The 23,992-nt window shown below is 44.7% G+C and overlaps 2 protein-coding genes and 1 long non-coding RNA gene across 12 annotated transcripts in view; all 3 read right to left on the bottom strand.

Annotated features, from left to right (window-relative positions):
- The window catches only part of LOC138171669 (uncharacterized), a 201,875-nt gene that overhangs the window by 121,030 nt on the left and 56,853 nt on the right, over positions 1 to 23,992 (bottom strand). The window lies entirely within an intron of this gene.
- HOXC5 (homeobox C5) overlaps positions 1 to 23,992 on the bottom strand; it is an 85,711-nt gene that overhangs the window by 47,798 nt on the left and 13,921 nt on the right. The window lies entirely within an intron of this gene.
- The window catches only part of HOXC4 (homeobox C4), a 43,622-nt gene continuing 31,788 nt past the window's right edge, over positions 12,159 to 23,992 (bottom strand). The window contains exons 2-5 of one of the 10 annotated variants that reach the window (XM_069101269.1): positions 14,505 to 14,546; positions 14,283 to 14,368; positions 13,157 to 13,601; positions 12,159 to 12,672 (exon numbers count right to left, since the gene is read on the bottom strand). In XM_069101269.1, the coding sequence (XP_068957370.1) occupies positions 12,320 to 12,672; positions 13,157 to 13,601; positions 14,283 to 14,368; positions 14,505 to 14,546 (926 nt within the window). In that variant the 3' untranslated portion in view covers positions 12,159 to 12,319. Of the gene's footprint in view, positions 12,673 to 13,156; positions 14,066 to 14,282; positions 14,369 to 14,504; positions 14,588 to 23,992 lie in introns of those variants that run through there. The other 9 variants (XM_069101279.1, XM_069101272.1, XM_069101271.1 and 6 more) reach the window with 9 other exon arrangements.

Genomic DNA, 23,992 nt, shown 5'->3' with positions numbered 1-23,992 from the left:
TTTAAAACTTTTTATACTGGCTGACTAACTTAGGGAGTCACACCTTGTAAGATGAGAGGGTCAGGGGATAACAGGATAAAGCCTGGAGTAGAGAGGGTACAGACAGGGCCAAGTACTAGTGATGCTGATTATATCTATGAAGCAGCAATACACCAATAAGCATTGAAGCCAGTCCAAATGAGGCCATCTCCACATCAGGCTGCTCCCACTCCTGCCACCATCCTCATCTGCTACCATCGGGATCTTGGGCTACACCCCTGCTGTGCCTTGTTCTGCCATGCCTTATCTCCCTTGGGATCAGGCCTCCACAACACACCAAACCAGCTAGTGTACTATTTCCCTCTTCTGTTCTATAACTCCTTGATATGTGTTGTATTCTCCCATTAGAATGTAAGCTCCTTGAGGGCAGGCATTTTCTTGCTTGCTTGGATTTGTATCTACATTTAGGAGAGTGTCTGGCACATAGTAAGTCCTAGGAAGTGCATACTTCTCTCCCCCTCTATTTTCTCTCTCTCTTTCTCCATACCTCTCTCTCTATATATATACATATATATTTATATTTATATATACGTACATGTGTATGCATACACATATATGTATATGGTCAGTTTACTGAAGGGGGAAATCACTGGGAAGATGGGCCAAACTGGTTGCTTACCTAAATGGCCTGGTCAATTAAGCAGCCCTACAGTTTTTGTGAGTCCATAGTAAGAACTCAATAAATGCTTTGTCTGCTTATCTATCTGTCTGTCTGTCTCCCCAATCTATGGATAAGGAACTAGAGTCCCCTGTAGAGGCTGTAGGACTTGCTGAAGGTCACACACCTGCCACTGTCAGGTTCTGGACAAGTGCTAGGCCCCTCACCTACCTCTCCCACCCATTCTCCAACATCCTGACTCCCACTTTGGGGCTTTTTGTACTGGATCATGAATAGCCACGAAAACTTTATACATATTTCACAGACTTCAATATATGTGACCCCTGCTTTAAAATACTACTAGATTAATAAATTAATGATCTAATAAATTAATAGTTAATTATGTAGTCAATTAATTAGTGGAAGTTCCTGTCATACAGAAGTTCTGTATATGTCAAAGCAACAGATATGTAAGCACCCAGTGGACCCAAAGTTGCATCATTTAAAAAAATTCCTGTAGACAGGGCAACTAGGTGGTGCAGTGAATAGAGTACCAGCCCTGGAGTCAGGAGGACCTGTGTTCAAATCTGGCCTCAGATACTTAACACTTAGTAGCTGTGTGACCTTGGGCAAGTCACTTAACCCCAATTGCCCTCAAAAAAAAAAAAACAAGGGAAATGCTCCAAGTAGCAAAGCAATACCAACTGGCAAAAACTACCACCACTGAACCTCATGAAAGAGTAAGGATGAATGGGACAAAACCATCACCAAAGTTTACTTGATTCCATATGTTAATGGTGTCTAGAGGGCAGGTACGGGGTATGGTATATGGGGTACCAGGCCTGGCGTCAGCCTGAGTTCAAATCCAGCTTCAGACACTTATTAGCTGTGTGAACCTGTTTGCCTCAGTTCCTCATCTATAAAATGATCTGGAGAAGGAAATGGTGGACCACTGTGGTATCTTTGCCAAGAAGACTCCAAACGGGGCCACTAACAGTTGGATACAATTGAAACAATTCAGCAGCAGCAATGGTGTTAGGTCCTCTGCATTGATCCCCTTCCTCTAAGGACTACAGTGATAGTACCTAAGGTAATACTAAATGCCTTGTAAATATTTGTTCATTTGATTTGTGGTGGAATGAGAAAGAAATGAGGCCTCTGGTAGAAGGTAGTTTGTGGATTCCTCTTAGAAACAGAATCAGAAGTAGTCAAATATGCTCAGACTATGGCTCCAGGACTCCGTGAGGTGTATGGGTCAGCATCAAGACTAGAATCGTAGGGTTCTTAATCCTTTTTGTGTCCTGGACCGCTTTGTCAGTGTGGTGAAGGAGGAGCCCTTCTCAGAATCATGTTCTTAAAAGCATTAAATAAAATACATAGCATTACAAAGGAAACCAATTATATTGAAATATAGCTCGTATAGTATTTGCTAAATCATGTTCATGATCCCTAGGTTTGGAACCCCTCCCAGAAGGAAAATGGCCACAGCAGTATGCTAAGGACAGTAGCTGTTAAGTCAAAGGAAACTTCATAGATGCCACTGAAAAAAGAACTTCTTCATGCATCTGTCTCTGATTCCCCTTCTCTCCCCCTCCCCACAATTAACCACATTATTTCTTATGTATTATAAGTACTATTGCCTCCAAAAAGAATGTCAACAATGCATACAAATATATAAATAGAAGAAATGTGTTCACATACTTGTATTTGTACAAATGTATGTTATACATACACAACACATGTGTATGTGTTTGTGTACTGTATAAGTGTACATATACATAAGTTTGCATATACATAGGCAAGGAACCATGATCTTAGATAAAGATCAAAGACTCACTTGAAGCTTTTCTCCTCTCTTTTCCTGTTGAGTTTGTAATGATATGATAGTGAAGTACAATGTTTCTCCACTCCTTTCTTGGGCTGGGCTCCCCCAGAACACACCAGTGGCCAGTGCAAGCCAGACTCTGAGGCTAGGTAGGGAAGGGAGTGCAAGACAGTGTATGTACACTGAGTCAGAGGAGACTTGCTACCTTTCTCATTGCTATGGAGACTGAGTCGATAGGAAATGCCATCACCATCTGTATTAAACAAAGGTTTGTGGTCAACAGTCTACTCTTTAAGGATCCCTGAGAATCTCTGGAGAGATGATTGGACCAGATTTGAGAGAGGGAAAGGCAAAGACTGGGGATTTCCTACTAGTTCTGGGAGAAAAAAAATAATGATAAGTTCTCAAAATTTCTCAGTTCTCAATTTGTGGAGGGGGGAAGGGTGGCACTAAGGGGTGACACCAGGGTAAAGACTGAGACTGGAAGGAAAATTCCATTTCCATGGGATGGTTGAAACCAATCCAAATCAATCCAATCAGGCTCACTGAAATTACAGATACCTATAAAGTCTGTGAAAGCCAGACCAGAACTAGAACTACAGCAAGAACCTCCCCTCTCCCATTCTTCCAATTTGAAATGCTTTTTACTGAATGATTCAACTGATTAGCTGCATAGACAGGACCTGACTGGTTTGGGATGGTAGCAGACAAGCTGCTGTCACGATTATCATTTGTTTTTTTTTTTCAAAGCAATTGGGGTTAAGTAACTTGCTCGAGGTTAAACGGCCAGTTATTTTGTGTGGGTGCCAAATATCTGAGGCCAGAACCGATCCCAGGTATCCCGACGTCAGGGCTGGCGCTCTTACTCACTTCGCCACCTGGCCTCCCCCATTTTCATTTTTTAATATCATCTCACGCTTTGTGACTCTGTTTTGGGGTTTTCTTGGCAAAGATACTAGAGGGTTCACCATTTCCTTCTCCAGCTTATTTTATAGATTCAGAACAGAGGCAAACAGCTTAAGTGATTCACCCAAGGTCACACAGTTAGTAAGTGTCTGAAGCTGGATTTGAACTCAGGAATATGTCTTCTTGATTCCAAGCCTAGTGTTCTATCTAGTGCGCCACCTAGCTGCCCTATGCTGTCAACATTAGTCAAGCATTATACATGCTTCCTCTACCTTCAGCCATTGTAGAACTACACAAATGTGGGGGAAAGCATCTATTTAATTTAAAATGCTTTGATTTTCTTAGGTGAAGATCAGTTTGGGGAGAAAAGTTAGGGTAATGATAGGGAGCATGTCTTCCTTATCCCCTCATTTGCCTCAAAGGGATCTCAAAGCAAAAAGATGGGGCAGAAGGTAGTAGATGAAATGGGATGGCATATCAATCATGTGGAGTTAGAAGGAAACTTAGAAATGATCACTTTACAGGTGAGGTCATTGAGTCCCAGACTAGTCATGGGACTACCCCCAAACTTCAAGGGTGGGGGAAGATTCCAGGTGGACCCTAGGTACTCCTCCAAATCCAGTGCTTTCCACTCCAAGTTAAGTAGAGTGTTAGTCTTCTCTACAGAGACTCAAATAGGAGTTAACACCCCAAAACTGCAGAACTCCAAAAGAAGAACAGAGATTTGGACTAATTATTGGAATCATTCAGGAAAAAAATATTAACCATCTTTTAAAATTGCTTTTGCTTGAATTAGGTGAATAATTAAGTATCTGTGAACAGAGGAGTCCCAAATACTTGGGGGTGAGGCCTGGTCTACACAGCTTTAATTTCCTCAGGAATTTAAGGGAGGGGTTAAAAACCATCTTAATTACAGAATCAGGGGCTCTCATGAAGACAAGGTAGAATGTTTCTTTGGTCTCTAATTGCAGGGCTTGAAGGAGGCAGGAAGGAAGGCAGCATTTATGGTCACTGAAGCCCCCCCTCAATATTCTTCCATTTTGGGGGCCCCTCTTACGATCTTGGTGTGGAATGAGGGGATGTGGGGGAGGGGAAGGGAGGAGCAGATTCTTTAAGATCTAAAGAAACAATTTGATGGGGGGAGAGGAAGGATCAAACGGAGGAAGAGGAGGGGGAGGAGGGGAAGAGAGAGAGAACAAAGCTGCAGAGGAGATTGGGGCCTTGGGGCAGCCTGAGAGATAAAGGGGCATCCCGGGAGAAAGTGGTTCCTTCAACATCTGCTGAAAGGGCTATAAAACAGTGTTGTTTGCCCCAGGAAAGCACGATGCTCCCCCAGTCCCCCAGTAAAGTGTTTTGTGGGCGGCCCTGGCCCCTCACTCCTGCCTGAGAACCTTTGAACCTCGGTAGACCCTGTGGCCAGCCAGACCAGCTTCTCTCTCCACACACCACAAGCCCAAGCCATTTGGCTCCTCATTCTCTGCTTTTATGGAGGGTACTGGGCTCTCCCAACCTGAGGAGAGAAGAAGATGGAGGCTGAGAAGCATTGTTTTAAAATATTGGGGTGGGAACTCAAAGAGAAGAAATATACTGGAGACATGGAGAGAAACAGTGAGACATGGACAGATTGGCAGACACCAAGCGGAAGCAGGGAACTGTCATTTCCCGCCCCCCTAAATTGCTGGTAATAGCTTGCAACAAAAGCAGTGGAAGCTGAAACCCAATCACAGTGTTCTCCTTGGGCCTAGAGACCCACAACTTGCACCCTGAGCTCTGAGTCCCTGGTTCTGTACCTGGGAAGCCCTGTTCCTCTTCCCTCAAATGATTTTCCTTCTGAAACTCTTATCTCTGAAAAGGGTGGAGGGAATGAAAGAGATTACTATCCAAGAACTCTGGCATAACCGTATTGCCTCCCCAAATCCAATAGGTCCTCAGTCATCCCTTCCCCTTCCCTCTGCCCAGACTCTATAGGTCTCCTCAAATTTTCCAGTCCCCCAAATGCAACTGTTCGTCCATTAACTCTCCAGACCCACCTAATTTTTTTTTTTCTCCAGCCCAGACACCAGGCTCTTTAGACTGACTGGGAAGTCAACAACCAAATTCCGTCCAGGCTGTGCTGGTCTGATTCACAAGTTAGAAAAGAGGCCAAAGGATTGAATTAAGGTGGAGCAATTACTTTGGCATGGGTGATGGCTGACGGGGCAGAAGGGAGATCCCTTTAATAAAATCCCTTTCCAAGAGAAGGGATATTTGGGGAGGCCCCCACTAAATGGCACCACCCCTTTCCAAGTTGGTCCCCTCCCCCCAACACAAATCTATCATGCTTCCCATTTGATTTGGTTAGTTTTTTGTTGTTGTTTTGCTGTTCAAAACCACAGAGAATTCTAGTCTCAGTCCCATTTTCCTGACAAAAACCTTGGCCACTCAGAAGGGTTGAGGTAATTATCTGGATAATTCAGTCTCAGTCTCTTTTATGACTAATATCTCCCAGATCAAGAAAATGCTTTATCTGGTGTCCTGGATTACCCAGGCTCTCACTTTCTTCAGTCCCTTTATATTAGGCATACATAACCTATGGTCAAGGGGGTCCAGTGATAACGACAATCTGCAGCCGAGACTGTTCTAGGAGGGGAGACCAACTGACATTCTGACAGCAGCAGCTCTGATGGTCATTCTTTATGTATGTAAGGAAAACAAATCCCGATATGTGGATGGGGGAGGATGCACATAAAAGGCCTACTCCATTTTTCCTGGGGAAGAAAACGAACAGCATGGGGGTAGCACTTTTTAAGCATCAGAGAAAAGCAAAGGGAGCTCCAGAAGGCTCGGCCCCAGGGCCGAATGCTGTAGGTTCACAAGCAATGGAATTCACCACTCGGTGAACCTGCTTTAGGAGCCTGTTCCCGCTCACCCACCTCAGCTGCCCCTGCTCAACCCGCTATTGTCCTGCTGTCCGAAGCTGGGGTCGTGACCCAGAAGAATGCAAAGGCAGCCCTCCCAGCAGACACTGGAATGGAAGGTAGGTTCCCCAGAAACTTGGGAGAAGGAGCCTGGGAAACTTAAGGGGGCCCATCTTAGAGCATTTGGGGGATCCTCAGGCTTCCTCCTGAGTCCTGGGCCCCTTAAACTCCAATCCTGTAAAATGTGGAATACTCCTAAGAGAGATGATGCTATGTTAATTTCATTGGAAGAGACCACGTCCTGTCATATTTTTTTCTCCCAAGGTTCCCCAAGAAGGCAGAGACCATTTGGAAAGAACCAAGAAAGAAGGGGACCTGCCTCCTACAGGTGCGGTTTTCAGATTTCTACCACTGTAAACAAAACCCCCTCTCCCCACCCTGTGACAAAGAGAGCATAAACAGAAGGCCAGAGTAGTGACGGAGTTGCATACCATTTCCCCCCCTTGATCCTACTAGTTTAGGTCTTCACTTCAGGTTGGACAGACCAAAGAAGGTTCTTCCTAACCATGAGCATTTTCTAACCTCGACTGGAAATTAAGATTATTCCCCATGTTTCTATCTGACCTTATAACCTCTTTGCAGTGCCCTACAATGCACTTTCCACATGCCTTTAAAAGGAATTTTACTGCCTCATCTCCCTTCTTTCTGACCCATCAACTTTCTGGACCACCATCGAGGGCCAGAAAAGATCAAGATGAAATCATGATACCCTGACACAGGAGATATTGAAATGGGTTGGGAGCTGACAAGACACAGAAGGGGAGGTGTTTTTCAGTGTTCTGTCTGTTTTCTGGAAAACTTAGAGCTGGCTTGGGAGAAGAGAGGAGGAAAACCCGGATCAAAAGACTTAGAAACAAACTGCTTACTGGTCGACTCACTGGGGATATTGAAATAATTAAGGGAACCAGCAGCCTGGAAATTGGGGAAGGGGAAGAACGAACCAAGAAGAAGATTCCTGTGGTGGGAGAAGACTGGAAACGAAGTAAGGATTTTGACTTTGCCTTCCCACGGCAACCCGAAGCAAAAATGGGTCAGAGAGAATGGAGGTTTATTTAGAGAAAGAAACCAGAGTGTATGTGAATAAGAGGTAGAGAATCCCCTTTTGGTCTTCTGCTACAAGCATCTTTCCCTCTTTTTTATTCCTCGAAAGTAATGGGAGACCAAGGCATCCAGGGACCTGGGCCTGCACCAGGGATGAAAAATAGAAAAGAAAAAAAAAAAGGCAGGGCATGAATGGGAGAAAAGGGATGTAGAAATAGACCCAAGTGGGACTAATTCTAATAGGAGAATTTTTTGGCAAGAAATCCCCCTCTTTCACCAGACCCCAAATGTTTAGTTTGGGCCCCTGCCCATCCAGATAAATCAAGACGACAGATTAGGAAGTTCATAAAATTGTATCTGTGGATAATGACATTCAGAGTGTTAACAAATATCCCCTCCAGCTCTGGTGGTTAGGGGTGGTGTACGTACATGGAGATTGGGGGTTGTCTCCTAGCTCTATTACCCAGTCTGAGTGGGGAGAAGCAGTTTTTAATTAAAGTTAACCTCTCTTCAAGGTGTGGGATGGATGCAAGGGGGAAGGGAGCTGCTGCAAGATCAGGAAATACCTGAGAAAGGTAGACTGGGGAGACAGGATGTATGGTTTCCCTTGAATAAGACAGAAAAGGCAATTGGGTTTAGGGGTGGGGGTGGACGTAAGAACTGGATTCCTCTTAAACCAGCATCACTCCCTCTCCTCTTGCGACTTCAGGACCACAGCGCCTTCTCACTAAACCATACTCAAGCCAAAAAATTCAGTTCTCCCTTAATCCAAAGGAGGCAAATGAAAGCAATGAACACCTGGAATGAGTGGCCCCCAGCTCCCATCTGGCCTCACCCCTGCCCTCCTCTTTTCTCTCAAGGAATGGAAGACTTTCTATCTAACCTCTGTGCTCATCAACCTCTCTGAAGGAGGCTGGCCCAAACTGAAGAAGATGGAAACTTGGTAGGGAACTCCTTATAAAGAGGACCAGAGGCATCCGGAGAGAAGCAGTCAGGCTTCTCCTTTCTGTCTTTCTATCCCTCTTCCTCTCTCAACATTTTCCTGAAGACTTTTGACATCAGAGAAACGTCCTTTTTCTCTGTAACTGGGGAGGGGGAATGCTGCTCGAACTATTCTACCACATTGAACAGACTCTTTCTCTACTCCCTCATTTCTCTTCTTCCCTCTTTATCCCCCTCTTTCCTTGGAGTACAGATGAAATTTGGAGGAAAAAATGTAGATAGATAGATAGATATTTATATTGACCCCATCCCACCCTCAAACAAATCTAAATGCTAACTACTTACATGTCAGGCGAATTTTTGACCTGTTGGGGATCGCCAGGCTCTTGGAGAAGGACCTTGGACGGATTGGTCGCCGCTTCAACCACATCTTTTTTATTTAGCCATTCGAGAGAGACACAATGCAATAACATGCATTCAGCTCGACTAGGCTCTCCCCCCACCCCACCCCACCCCATTACTATGGGGGAAAAAAATCCACAACCTTACAAAAGCTTCAAGACCCGGGGATAGTACATGGTACAGAGCCCAGAGGGTCAGAGAAGGGGGGAGAGGTCAGGGCAGCTGTGGAATATAAAAGCGATGGCAGAGAAAATGTGTCCTCTCCGTGAACCTGAGTTGCATTCTCCCCCATCCCTTTCCCCTCTTCTCCACCCAACTTCAATAAAAAACCCCTCCTTTCCTCTTCACCGGGAAGGCAACCAGAATGAAAGAGTCCCGTTGGTGGGGAGGAAAAGCCAGGCTTGGGGCTCTGAGCCCCATTCCTGATTCCTTCAGGGCAGTCTCTCCCCGATTCCTGGTGATCATGTCCAAGGCAAAGGGGAAATTTTGGCAATAAGGAGAAGACAGACAAACTAGTAAAAGACAGAGCCAGAGACCAAAGCTACCTCGGGCATAATAAATTTCAAATAATTGATATTATTATTAGTAGTAACAATGTTTATTATTATAATCTATGATGTTTCTCCTCTGATTCAAACAGAGAGAAAAGAAAGAGAAGGAAGAAACAGAGATAGGGGGAGTGAAAGAAATAAAAATAAATGTCCCCAGTTCTGTCCCTATTTTGACCCTAATTTTTTCCCATTTGAAACTGAGGTCCTTGTGCTGAAACAATCTTAGAAGTTCTACCGAAACCAGAAATCAGAATTGTGGGGTTTTTAAAAAAATGTTCTTTCTACAACTTTCAGAAAAAGAAAAAATCCCCCAAAGAATAATAGATTCCTGGATAGATTTAGGGGCACTATTTCTCTATCCCTTCCATCCATATCCTCATACTTTTCACATTAGTTTTATTGTAAGCTTTAAAAGACACTCTTCACATACACTCTTCACAACTTTTCTTGCCTACCCCTGTGGAACATGTAAATCTTATCCCCTCCTGACCCTAAAGCAATTGCCCTGAGACGATGGAGGCTTCAGCTGTGATTTGGTTGTTAATTCACTTGATTACATAAAAATAACTTAGGATGATTATTGGCCTGCACTACTGGAGTTGGATGAAAGACGCAGTTTGACTATCTCTAGAGTATGATCAAGGGTGGAGAAAAGAGGCCTGCAGGACCATTCTGACCAACCGACATCTCAGTAACCACCCTACCAGCAAAGTGGATGAGAGAGAGAGAGAGAGAGAGAGAGAGAACCACATACATATTCCTCTACAACTTGACTTCTCTATTCAGGGAGGCCTTTTTCTGGTCCTGTCACCTTTCATCCAAAGATCTGGTACAGAAGAACAAGATTTTGATGTAAGCCAAACCCAGAACAGTTCTTCTCTTTCCCTTTTAAAAAGAGTACAGCTTCTAAAATCCTTTAATGTCCTGAAATTTGGACACACTTCCTGGCAAGGAAAGGTCTGTGAGTTTTGAGGAAGATAACTGTTACAACAATCAAGTGAATGCAGATACTGTTCTTCCAATAAGCAAACAAAATTTCTGCATGGAAGTTGCTTGGGCCTGCTCTACAACACTAAAATTATTGGCTCTAATTAGCCAGATAATGGGGAGGGGAGAGAGTGTTTATTTATTTTTGTACATTTCTTCTTGAATTTCCAATTTTATTATAAACAACAAAATTATAAACTTACTTTTCTCCTCCAAGTCTACCATGGCCTAGATTGGGATGGGGGAGAAAGGGGGTATAGGATCTTTTTCTCCCTGTGCCTTTGCCCCACACCTGACTTGTCTATGACTGGAGTTAGGGAAAAAAAATAATAAAACATCTCCATTATCTCCCAACACAAGGCTTTGAGGCCTACCCTTGGCCTTTACTTCCCTCTCCATTCTTAGTCTAAACAAACAGAAAAAGTGAGTAAAGTGTCCATTTAGCTTTTTTAAAATGACTTTTCAGATGTCGGATTGGTTGGGGGCACATCTCCTTTATGCCCCCTCAATCACAAAACAGCCCTATAAGATGACAGATGGGAGGCAGAATTGCATGAGATCTAGAATGCTTTAGATTCAGAAAGACCTGAGTTTAGATCCATACTGAGTTTAGATACATGCCCCAGATACATAACTGTGAGAATCTGGGTAAGTCACTTGTCCCCAGACAACTCTCTCAGACTATATCTGCATTGTTAGGAGCCCTTCACTTCGAGCTCTCTGTTCTAACAAAGTTATAGGTCCCATTTTAAAACAAAACAAAGCAAAAGACTGAAGACACTACCCCAGTCCATGTCTGCTTATCTCAAAACAAGCTCTGCTCTAAGGCAAGGAGAGGGGGTGGGGAGAGGGACTAAGTGGTGAGACACTTGCTACCTGGAAATAAAAACACCCCCTGTCTCCCAACTCTACTGTCTCCACTCCCAGAAGAAGCCTTCCTCTCTGAAAACTCAGATTGAGGAGAGGTGAAAAGAGAAATCAACCCTAATGTCCCACATAAACCTAGTTGAGCCATCACACATACACACACACACACACTCACACACACACACACACACACACACAGACTTCCTTTCCTCTACTGGTCCTTCTAAGGACACTTGGAAAACTGGAGTTGAGAGTTAAGATTCATGTGTTTGCTTAGAGTAAACTTAGCAAGCAACTAAGGAGAAGGTGAGATTTTTACCAGCAGCAGCCCAAGTCCACAGGAGAAGAGGGGGAATAAAAAAGAAACCATCAGACATTAAGTAAAACTAATTCACATTCACTGGTTTATTATTGATCACGGGGCACTTCACATCAACACTAAAATTCTTTATTGCAAGATTTACAATAACCAAGTAAATTCAGTCCAAAAACCACAATGATCACAAGGGGGGTGAAAAATCTACCTAAGGTCTGGAGTTTCCATCTCAGAACTGAAAGTTCTTTTTGATATTCTTTTGGCTCCTCAAACTGGACAGCTAGGAGAGGCTCCCGAGATGCATTTAGCTTTGTCTGCTGCCTTCCCCCCCCTTCTCCTCCCACCCCCCCAACAATGATACAAAAGAACTTCATAGCTTTGTTCTCCTTAAAATGACTTCCCCCTCCCTCACCTCCCCTGATGCATTTTTCAATGCAAAAGGCCTAAGAGGGAAAAAAGGAAAAGAAGAAACAGAAGAATTGGCCTAAAGATGTCTCTTTCCTTTTCCTTCCCTCTTTCCCCCTGAAAATTAACCAGAACTGGACCATCGCACCTTGCAATGTATATCTTTTTTTTTTTTTTGCTGCTTTTTTTTTCTTAAAAAATAAATAAAACCCCCAAACGGCCTAAAAAAAGCCCCGCAGGTACCATGCTAAGACAACATCACATGCTTAAAAGGGTCCTTAACAGTGGAAGGGAGAGAAGGGGGGGGGGGCTTGTTTCCATGTATCTGTTGTTTCTGTTTGGAATCAAAGGACAAGAGGTGGGAGGAAGAGAAGAAAGAACCAAAATATATATATATATATATTAGATTCTATAAATAAGAGTCAATTTGTGTGTGGGGGGTGGGGGAGTGGGTACGGGGGCGAAGGGGGTGTGATTTATGTTTTATAACCTGGTAATGTCCTCTGCTCGCTGCTCCTGTGGTGTTGAGCTTTGGGAATGGTCTTCAGTAGGGCCGGGGGTGGTTGCGGGCAGGGCGCTGGGCGCCGCTCCGGCTGGTGGGGCGGATCTGACTTTGGTGTTGGGGAGTCGGTGGTCCTTCTTCCATTTCATCCGACGGTTTTGGAACCAAATTTTGATCTGCCGCTCGGAGAGACACAGCGAGTGGGCGATCTCGATCCTTCTCCTCCGGGTCAGGTAGCGGTTGTAATGAAACTCTTTTTCTAATTCCAGGACCTGCTGGCGGGTGTAGGCTGTCCTCGAACGCTTGGGTTCCCCTCCATTATAATTGGGGTTCACTAGGGGGAGGGGAGGGGGAGGGGAAAAGCAGATAGGGGGTTCAGAGGCAGCAGGCTTTCCTGACCCCCAACCCCCACACCCTTCTCAGCTCGGAGGAGCAGGAGGGGGAAAATAATAAAGTCATCGAACTAAATTGAGGCACGCTGAAAGACTTTGTAGTCTAATAAGAGGGGAATCCTCATTGTAACGCCACTGAATTATTTATGCGCCCTTAGAAAGCGAGCAGAGTTTTCTCACATACATAACAGATCCTAGCACATGGCTCGGACTGCCCAGAGTAGCTAAGCCATAAAATTTATGGGGGATGTAATTACCCATTCTCGCTCGTAAATCCAGTTCAATTGTGCTAACCCAGAGACGCTCCTGGAGAGAGAGAGGGGGAAGGAGAGAAAGGAGGACGGGAGCCGGAGGGGGACTGGGGAGGGTGAGAAGTGTAGAGGAAGAGGGGAGGGAGGAGGAGAGCAAAAAAGCAAAGTTGCCTACCCGTGCTAACGTGGATTTTTTTCATCCATGGATACACTATGGGCTGCTTGGATGCGGCGCTGGAGGGATGGTCTGGGGCTGGCTGGCTGCAGGCTGGCGGGGCTGGGGAGGGGGAAGTGGAGGAGCCGGAGAGAGGAGCTGGCTCGCAGAGCGGCTGCGATTTCTCGGGGTGATGGTGCCCCGCCTGAGCCGGCCCGTGGCCTCTCGGATTGCCCGGTCCCTGGAGACTGGTACAGCTATATTGGCGCTCGGGATAGCTAGACCGTGGAGGTGGTGGTGGGTACAGCTCTTGATGGTGATGCTGAAATCCTGATTCCCTGGTCCGGCCGTAATATTCCGGACTATGCTCAGGGATGTAGCTATTTTGCGAATATTCCTCGCATGGAGGAAATTTCGGATCGATGTAGTTAGAGTCCATCAAATAGGAGCTCATGATCATTAATTTCTGGAGTGGAAAATAATTTTTCTCGCTTTGTCGTTTTTCTGCTCCATAAAGCCCTCCTACTAGCTAGCGACCCTGTAAAGTTACTTTCACCATGTGACTCCGCCGGCCAATCACGCCAAGCAACCTAGTCCCCGGATAAGGAACAGAATCGCTTTATTCAAAATGTATCCAATTTTTTTCCTTGTGGTGGTGGTGTGGGGGTGAGTGGGGGGCTTCGTGAGGGGGAGACTAGACCCAGACTGGCTGGAGTTAGAGTGTCCTCCTTCAACCCCTCAGTCAGTTTGGTTTCCCCAGCCCAAGAAGGCAAGGGTACCCCCCAACCAAGTCCCATTCAGAAGTAGAATCTGATTTGGGGCGATGGAAGGTTGAGTCAGAGAGCCCCAAATCCCAGTCGTATTGTGTCTCCTTGATTGTATGTATTTTTTTCCGAATGAACCCATTAATGGTTGTATGTCTCAGTCTGTCTAGGTCGAGAAGCAGTGAAGAGTGTGAAGTTGGAGCAGAGGTTGGGTGGGAGAGGGCACCAGGCTCAGCAAGACACTGGTGTACCACAAGTCTAAGAAGACCAGAACCCATGCCCTTCTCTGCCCCACTTAGACACACTCACCCAAACCACCCCCCCCCCCCCCCCCAAGCTTCCCCTCCGATTGTTGGGAGAGAAGGTGAGGTAAAGAATTTTACCTGGCAGGTAGAGCTGGCTGTATGCAAATGACTGTCATGCCTGAAGGTCTGGATGCCCTTAACTTGGTTGGAGAGAGATGCTATGTCTTTGGAAAAAGGCAGAATTCAGAACTCTTCCTCTTCGATTCCCCATTCTCACAGCCTCTCCCCTCCACCTCCCCCCAGAATCAGAGTTTCTCCTTTACATTTTCACTGTTGGGACTTTTCCAGTGTCCTACGTACCTTGGCTTTCCAACTCTGGAAAATCATCTAAAAGGACTGCATCTGGGATTTTGGGAGGAAAAAAACTGATAACATTTATAGAACTCTATCAATATTGACCATATCTCTATAGCTGACCTATGACTATAGCTACTACACAAGTAGATGTAGGATATTTCTATAAGTGGAGATAAGTAAGTTTTGTGATAGAAGGCTTGCCAGGGCCCATTGTATGTATAAGTGTATGTGTATACCTGATTTTTAGGTAGGAGGCAATATTTATGGTACACATGTGTAAACATACTTACACATTCATCCCAGAACACCCTTGGCTTAAGGCTAAGTCATAAGTGCAAAACTTCCCCCAGTCCTCCTAGCAATCAGAGTTTTGGTTTTTTTGGGGGGGAGGGGGGAGTATAGACATGGGGTCCTTTGGCTAGTGTGTATTGGAAAACAGGAGACAGGTGAAGATTCTGCTTTTCCAAGACTAGGTTCTGACTCAGCTGGGCCTGTGGGGAGGGGATAAGGGGGAAGAGAGAAGGGAGAGGAGTATTGGGAAATAGGAGAAGGACCTCAGTAGACTTCTAGTGATGTCCCTATCCATCCCTATTCCCCCCAAATTAGACTACCCCGATGGCTGTCAGAAGGAGGAAGGGGGAGATAAGTGGAAATCTCACCAAGGTGGGGGAAATGTAAGGCCCAATACAAAACATCCTGGCCAGAGCTGAAGAAGGCATTTCAGGACATCGATTCCAATTAACTGCCCCTGGATAAGTCATAGTTTGGTGGGATGTGGGGGGGGGAGTAGGGGGGGGTACAGTGGAAGGGAGAGGAGAGGAGAGAGGAAGAGAGGGAGCCGGGTCCCCTTGTTGTACTTGATAACAATTATAGTTTAAAATCATAGCTTGCCGGGCCCAGCTATATTTTACTTGATAACAATAAAAGTGACACATAAAGTTAACTGTTTATGTTTTATTTATTAGACTAAATCTGCCAGCGGTGGTAGGAGCGTTTGCCTCGTCGCTGCAGCTTTTATAGGGCTGTAAAACGTCATAAATCAGTCTAGGGGAATCGCCGAGCCTCTTTGTGTCGGAGTAGGCGTGCTGCTGGCGGCCGCTGCCTGCGCCCTTCTTTCCACGAAAAGTCATAATGTGATTTTTTTCCCCCTCTGATTTTATTATTATGATCGCCGCCGTGATTAGTCAATCTACCTTTAATTCGCCACCCTGCGCTGCCACTGCCACTACCGCTGCCTCCCCTCCCCTCCCGGCCTGGTTGACACTTGAATTAGTACCTTTTAAAACAGCATAACAACTATTTGAGGGTTTAATTAGAACATCTGCAATTAAGGGAATGGGAAGGAGAAAGGGAAGAGAGGAGCTGAGAGAGAGGAAGAGGCTAGAGCAGGGAGACTCAGAGCTCATCCCTCTTTGGGTGGGGGGAGGTCGAAAGGTCTCCTCTCCCCCAAATTAAGCCCCCTCCCTCTCATTAAGGGATTGAGGAAAAGAGAGAAAGGGGGAGGAGGAGGGGAGAATAAGAAGAAACCAATTTAGATTTCTGAAATGCAGCCATCCCCTGTTCTGCTCTTTTTAGGAACCAAGAATTCCTTCTTTAAAGTGTTACCCACTCCCTCTTTCCTCTTTTTATTTCTTCTTAGTCTGGTCTGTGACTTCAAGTTTTGCAATCTATCGCTACTAAACTGCCCCACCACGACTGAATCTGTATTCTTCAGTCGGAAGGCTGTTCATACTTTAGAAGAGGAGTTGGGGTTTTGCTTGGATGTGAGTGAGTGTGTGTATACACACACTGCCTGGAAAGGGGCACATTCCTTCTTCCTGAAGGGGAGAGAAAGCACCCTTCTTGTGCATACACACACACCCTCAATGGAATTGGGGTGGAATGTTTGAATCCCCTGGAACATTGAATAATCCATTCAGGGAAATTAGAGCCTGAGTTTCCAAACTTGGTTGAAAAGTAGTTGGGGGTTCTGGTGGAAGGGAGCAGGAGGCTTGTTTGAGCTGCCTATGTCTGAGCAGGGAGGTAGCATAGGTTAATTGGGGAAAGGAAGATCCTAGCTCTAGATAGACCCAGCGGTTTGGGAAGGAGGAGGTAAGCAGTGTAAGTTCAGGCTATGGGAGAGAATCAATGGCTAATCGTGGACTGAAAGTCATCTTTCTCCGCTGGGATCCAAAGTCAGAAAGATATCAAGTGGGACTGAAGGAGCAATGAAGGTGAGGTTCTCCCCAAATATTCAGAATTTCCTTTCTAGGCCTGATGCTGGTGGAGTCTTCCTTTCTGGTCTTTGTCAGTCTTCTGGATACATAAATGCATACAAACATACACACACATATATGTCTTTTGCATGTATAGATTATATGTATCCAGAATAATGTGTCTATAATAAGTGTATATCTATACACTTAGGTACATGTATGTGTGTGTGTATCTATTTTCCCCTTCACCTGTGATTTCACCCATTAGGGGAGTTTCATGGTGTGGAAACTCCTTCACAAATGCAGATAAGAGATATGTATATGTCAGAAGGAATGGCTTTTATCCTATATTAGGGGACTCATCTACCTAGATGTTTGTTAGGGATCGCTATCACTCTTCCTTTCCGGCCCCAGCCCTCTGACCTCCAAACTCCTCACACTTTTCTTCCTGTTTCCAAAGACTAGCCTCCAATAAACTCAATTGATTATCTGCATGAAGGACCACACAGATGCATACCCGTAAATCCTTCTGTTTGTTCAGGTAAGTTTGTATTGCAGGGACTATCCTGAACACAGGGCTGGGGACTGAATTTAACTCTGCATTTAGCTAATATTAACTACCTGGTTAGCTAACAATATAGTCACAAACATAATGCTAAATGCCAGCATGTGCACCATAAAGATGTATACACACAGGGATTTAATACCATATTTGCACATCTCATTGAATTTTTGGATGTGAAGAGGGATCTATGGGCTTATACTCACACACTTGGACATCAATAGGACTCTGTGTATATATATTTAAATAGACCCACTTTCTCTCCAGTTTGAAAGCTATTTGCGAACAAACACATACATATGCCCTTCACCTCTAATGGCCATACGCATTTCACCTATGGAATATTCTACATATCCCAACTTGTTCCCTTCCATAGATTTCCTGTTTGCATAGAGGAGCCATTGGGGCTTCCATGGCGTGTGAAAAACACTTCTATCCTAACCTCCTCAATCCTTTTGTATTCCCCCCCTTCCCACCCCCATGGCCAGCTAGGATCATTCTCCTCCCCCTTGCCTTATCCTAACCAGCCATCTCTCACCACAGCCCTACATGCACACATCCTGCTATTTCCTACTTTTATTTTTATGTTTGCTGCATTTTCCCCTGCATTTACAATCTGTATAACCCCCAACCCCCATCTCCTGTCGCCTTTCTCTACCTCTAGATTTGGTTTCTCTTTTCGGAAACATGTTTCAATACAAAGCGCTTCCCTTCTGACAGTACTGAAGAAAAATAAGTGTTCATTGTGTGTGTGGCGTTATTGTGTCCGGCATTACCATATTGACCGTTGGATAACCTATATTCGCTCACCCCTCCCATTAACAATCTGCGGCCCGAGAACATAAGTAGCTCTCGAGACTTTGTGATGCTTTAAAAAATCTCAACCCTTAGACTCCCCCCACTCTCTGCTTTTCCAAGGGAAAAAAGTGTGTGTGTGTGTGAGGGGGGGGTTGGATTTCGATTTGGATTTGAAGAAATTTTTTTGTTGTTTTTTTGGTTGGAGGGAAAGAATGGGAGAGAAGATCATGGTCGTCCCCTCCCCCACTCCACAAACTGCAGGATTTTTTTGAAAGAAAAGAGACTTCCACAGCCCTCCCTCTTTTTCCTTTCCAAATAAGTTGACTTCTAGATGACAAGTAATTAATTCCATTTTAATTTCTTCCCCCCCCCCCCCCAACAACTTGAAAGCTCCAAACTGAATCGAGGTCCCCTTCTGGTTTTGTTCCTTTATGACGCCTGGCAGACAGGACTAATGTATGCAAAGGAATATGCAAATGCTTAATTGATTTTTTCTTAAATCTCTTGTCAGTAAAAGTAATGAATTGGTCTAAAATGATTTTAATAACCCGGACGTGTCACTAGAAAATGCTCAACCTTCCCCACCCCCCACAATCGCCTATAGTCTCAAAAAAACCAATTATGGACCCGTTCATTTCCCCTCTTTTAAAATATTAAAGATGAATTTCTCTTGTTTGTTCGGAGATCATGGACAAGGTCCTCTTCTGGCTCCCCCCCCCCCTTCCCCTTCCTTTCCCTGGAATTCAATTTTCTTCAAATCTCGTTTAAAGTGGCTTTTTAAAAAGTGGACGCATTTTAATATTGGTTAGACAGAGTGACCCGCATTTCACCTCGGTTGTTTGACTTGTTCCAATAGGTCACTGCCATAGAGTTATTGATGGGGAAACTCCATTGAAATTTGTCTCTTCACAAATGGCCTTTAGATCTTCCAGTGAGTTCAATAACTAGTTATAATGTGGAAGGGGAAAAATGAAGGCCCTGGGCTAACGAATTTGATGTTTCATTTTTATGCTGGAGAAATTGTTAGTTTGGGTTTTGGTCTCCTTCCCTCCCCCCACTCCCCCCCCCCCCCGGTCGGGCTTACCGATTTCCATCCCAAAATTTACCTTGGCCTTTGTCCGTGACCCCCCCCCCCTTCACTTTTTTTTTTAATTTCATTCTTACTTTTACAATCTCCGACACTTGGAAGGAGGAAGCTGAAGCTACTGGAGGTCTGTAACCGGAACTTTCGTTCTTGGAATGGGAAAGACTTTTGCTTTTTAAAGGGTGGCGGTGGCTGTGCTGTTGTCTTTTAAAGGCCTGAGAAAAAGCCTGGCTTTTCGAACAGCTTGGTGCAGGCGCTCCTAACCTTTGCTGGCTTTTGCAGCTAGGCAGAAAAATGTAGCGAGCTCGATGATGACTCTTTTCTGAGACATTAAATGTGTCAGAAGCTGCAAAGCAGACTCAGCTTTGGTCCCCCTTCTGATGGGGAGAAAGGCACTGGTTCTGGGGGTGGGGAGTGTTTTAAAGGACGCGTTAGAAGGGAGGGAAACCGGCTTCTTTTCAAGGCCTCAGTGCCAAAACGACTCCTTCCAGTGACTTGCTGACTGGGAATTGGCTGGGGGTCACCCATTTGTTGGATTTTGTTTCTCCTTAGCCATCACTGCATTCTCCTGGGGAAACCTTAAAGCCCAGGAAAAGGTGAAATTTAGTAGGATCAATAAGACTTATGCAGAGGGGACCTAGAGAAATGAATGGGGTCCGGGGAGAGGATCTGGTTTTTCCATAAGGTTTCCCTTAGGGAAAAGGAGGTCCTTTAGTTTCCCCTAAAATTAAAAAAAAATAGAAGAATTGGTGGGTAAAGTCCTTGGCTCCCTGCAGAAATATAGCTGGAGAAAGGATAATGTATTAGAGACTCTGCACTATAAGCTCTCTCCAGGTCTCTCTCCCTCACAGATGACCCAGGGCCTCACCAACTTACGTCTCTATCAACGTTATTATAAAAGGTAATAATATCAATAATAGCATTTTTCTATCGGCAGATCAGAGCACCCTGTTTTTCCCTTAACATTTTTCTCTTTTTCAAGCAGTGATTTTTTTTTCCTTTCTTGCCAAAGGAAAGCAAACAAATCTTCTAGGCCAGCTCCCCAAGCCTTAGGGTCCCCTTTAAAAAATCTCATCATATTCTTCATAACCCCCTTAACCACCCCAAGCTAATCCCAGTCACTACCAATGCCTATATTTCCCATTCTCCAGAAAGAGGACAGATAGACAGATCTTAGGCACTTTCTCCATGGGACCTAAGACTCCAAACCCTACCCAGTACCTCCAGATGAGGTTTGCTCCAGCTGGACTTAGACCATAGATAGGTTCTCTCAATGACAAACCAATCTCCCCTCAGTAGTCTCCGGGGATCAGTACCCCAGATCCCGAGACTCAGGCCCGGTAGAACCAAACAAAAACAAAAACAAAAAAACGAGGGGGAAGGGATAGGAGTGGTAGAGACCAAGGCCTGAAGCAAGCCGGACTTCTGAGAAAAGACATCCTATGTCTTCTCCAGCCAGGCGGGGAAATGAATCAATAGTGATCGGTTAATCAACTTGATAGAAATCCCTCTCGCTCCCCTGTTTCTGTCTCTGCCTGGGCTGTGCGCACCTCTCACCCTGCAAGCTAGAGAATTCAAATCTGCTTTTACTCTCCCACTCGTTTTCTGAACCCGAAAACTTCCTCCCCTGGGAACAGAAAAAGCCCTAGCCAGAAGTACACTGGGGATTCGCTCCTGTGTGAAGAAAGGGATCAATTCTTCATGTTAACATTTTTTTAGTCTAGTCTGTCTCTGACTGTTCAGATTTCCCCACTTCCCTTTAGTATTTTCGTCTCTGCTCTCAATCATCTAATTTACTTAATATCACTCCTATTTCCACACTATACTGTTTTCGCTGTTCAATACGATTCTCTGTCCTCTACACGAATTATTCCCTCTTGTTCTAGCGTCCAAAAAAAATCCTTCTTCTGTCTTTTCTTTGGGCATCTTATGTTATCCCAAATTGTGTTCCTATTACAGTACCCCTCTACTCCGTTCCCGGTTTGACTATAACTGTGTTTTATATTATATTATCCTGTCATCCAGAAATATATGCAAATATAGACACTTCTATTTGTGTCTGTATTAGACATAGAGATACACACGTTTTATGTATTTTTGTGTATAGAGATCCATTCTGATTTTTAGACACATATACGAATAGAGAGGAGATAGACACATTCATATAGAAACCTCTCTATGGCTTCTTCTTCTGTAATGTCATAAGTATGTTATTTTTCTACACATTGTTTACCCTTATGTTCTATACAGTTCAGCTGTACATTAGCACACGCTGGAGTTGGGTCACGAGTAAAAAGGTCTCCAGTTATGACCTCTGCAGGCACAAATGCAAACACACAACTCTGCAGAGAAGATAAAACCCCTTCCCAATAGATGTGCCCTCCCCATATCTATGGATAATGGCAAGGTTTGGGTGTTAAGAAATACAGTCCTAACTTGAACATTGAAGAGTGGGTGCAAACACAGAAAGACGATAATCTGCGTTTCATTTTCTCCCCCGTATGTCTCCGCACACCTCTTCAAGGTGAACCCATACCTGCTCAGTAAAACCGAGTAGAGAACTTTTTTTCACTGCGGCCCCCTCCCCCCCCCCAGTTAACTAGAGTCCCCCAGCAGAACCAAATACCTCAAGTCACTAAATCTATCCAGTCCGAGGGGAGAAACCCAAGGTGGAATCGAACCGTATTATTTTGGAGGGTGGGAAAGAGTACAAATAAGGAGAGGAGATAACCTTTTCCCGAACTGACTTTCTATCTTTCGTCCTACAGACAAACTATTTGATCGGCCATTGGCGTATTTTTCCAGTTTAATTTCTCATCTGTTTACACCTAATAAAAGCTTCTCGCTTATTCCCTCACGTCCTTTTCATTCTCTGATCCCTTCCAACACCGCAGCCATTAGTTACTATTATTGGTATTTTTATGAGGCTCTTCTCCCGAGCCCTGGGGGGTGGGGGTGGGGCGCCTGGTTTTTTTTTTTGGCTAGAGGAACTTCAGCGAAACTTCACGTAGTTACAAGCTTGTCCCCCTTTCCCGCCCCCCAGACTGAATCCCCCAACTCCAGTCCCCCTTCCCAGAGCAGAAATGTGGCAGGGTAAATAAGAATTCGCTGGCTCTTGGTTATTAGAATTCAGAAGACGTTGGCATGTGTAGCGATCATTAGTCAAACCCGCGGAAGCCAAAGGAACCGAGGAGTTGGACAGAAGAAATGTTGGAAATGATATACAGGAGCCGGCTGGAGCATCAATTCAGGCCGATAAGAGCGGGGCTGCTGGGAGCTGGGGCGGGGAGGGTGTTTAATTGGGCTCTGGGTACCTTTCATAATTGGGCAGGAGGAAGGGAGCATTGAAAGCCCCAAAGAGGAGACGTTGCACCCTTTTTTGGTCCCCCAATGAAAACCGTGTAGGTTAACGGACACCTTGAACCTCTTCTCCATATACTGAGATCAAGAGGCAACAAGAAAAGAAAGGTACCCCCACTGCATACCCAGGAGGAGTCCAAACTAGTTTTGGGTACAACCCGAGAAGAGAGGGGAGGGGAGGAGAAATGCTTAGGCTGCTACCATTTTACTAACATCTAAGGATTTTCCCTCATACCATTCCTTCTTTTTAGAAAAAGGCAGATACGGTGAGAGGCTCCAATGAGTAGAGTCAGAGGGCAATTGGGTGAGATGAGAGATCAGACCAAGGATGAGCAAGGGGATTAGAAGGAATTGTAAAGTGTCTGGGAGAGTCCACAGGACCTGGCAACCTGAGGGAACCATTCCCCTCCTCTCATTTACGCTCCAGCCCAAAGCTGGGCTTTGTAGGTCAGGAATGCAAAGACTAGGTTAGGTCACACTTAGGAGTGGCCAGGGAGCAATCAATTTAGTATAATAAGTAAATGCTCCAGAAGAAATGCTTCTCCTATTCTTCTCCCCCCCCCTTCATTGCAGAAACCAAAATGGAGAAGGAGAAAAGAGATCATCACCACCACCACCCCAAAATAGGCATCTATGCTTAGTTAGGAACCATTTCTAAATAAATTTAAATACAGAAGTATGCAGTCATACTATGAAGGAGGCCAAGTAAGTAGAGGCATAATTAAGAACAATATTTGAAACCAAACAGTTATATAACAAAATACACATCTATAAATACCAGTTTTCTGCATTACTGAATATGCATTCAAGTTTATAGAGGGAGGTTAATAAATACACACCAACAAATTCATTTGTATACACAACCCATACACTAGCAAATCAGTATGGGTTTGGATTTAATGAGATGTACAAATATGCACCCAGTTGTACACCCACCACTATAGAAAGAGCTATAATATACACTCAGGTATAGTAAAGAGAAATATCTAGTCCCTAGTGAAAGATCCATCAACATGCATTTAAAGCTGTGGTGAGGAAGTATGTAAAATAATTTCTGACTATATACCCAGAGGACGATCTTTAAATACACAACCACATATACAGAACTCTCTCTAGAAAGGCACATTTTTATCTGGACACGGATGTCCAAGTTAATGTGTCTATGATGGCTTTAGGTATCAAATGCAGACACATCTCCAAGCCAAGAAAGAGACATTGATTTGACCGACATACAAAGACCCCAGAAATGGAGAAATATATCCCTTCCTTTATAAGCATATGGGGCATTTCTCTTGAGAGGAATATTAACCCTCAAGTCTGGGGGCGGGGGTGGGGGAGAAGCGTAGCATTGCCTCTGGTGGAGTCGAAACTGAGGCCGCAGGTGGGGGATTCATTTGGCTCTATCCCTTACTCCCCTCTCTTCCTTCTGCCCTCTCACCCCCCTATTTCTCTCTCTCTCTCTCTCTCTCTCTCTCTCTCTCTCTCTCTCTCT

The sequence above is a fragment of the Petaurus breviceps genome, unplaced genomic scaffold (assembly GCF_028583685.1).
Source record: "Petaurus breviceps papuanus isolate PSGF00001 unplaced genomic scaffold, PetGlider_PUasm1.0 454, whole genome shotgun sequence".
Lineage (NCBI taxonomy): Eukaryota > Metazoa > Chordata > Mammalia > Diprotodontia > Petauridae > Petaurus > Petaurus breviceps.
Note: the sequence above shows the minus strand (reverse complement) of the source record. Positions and strands in the feature narration are given on the sequence as shown.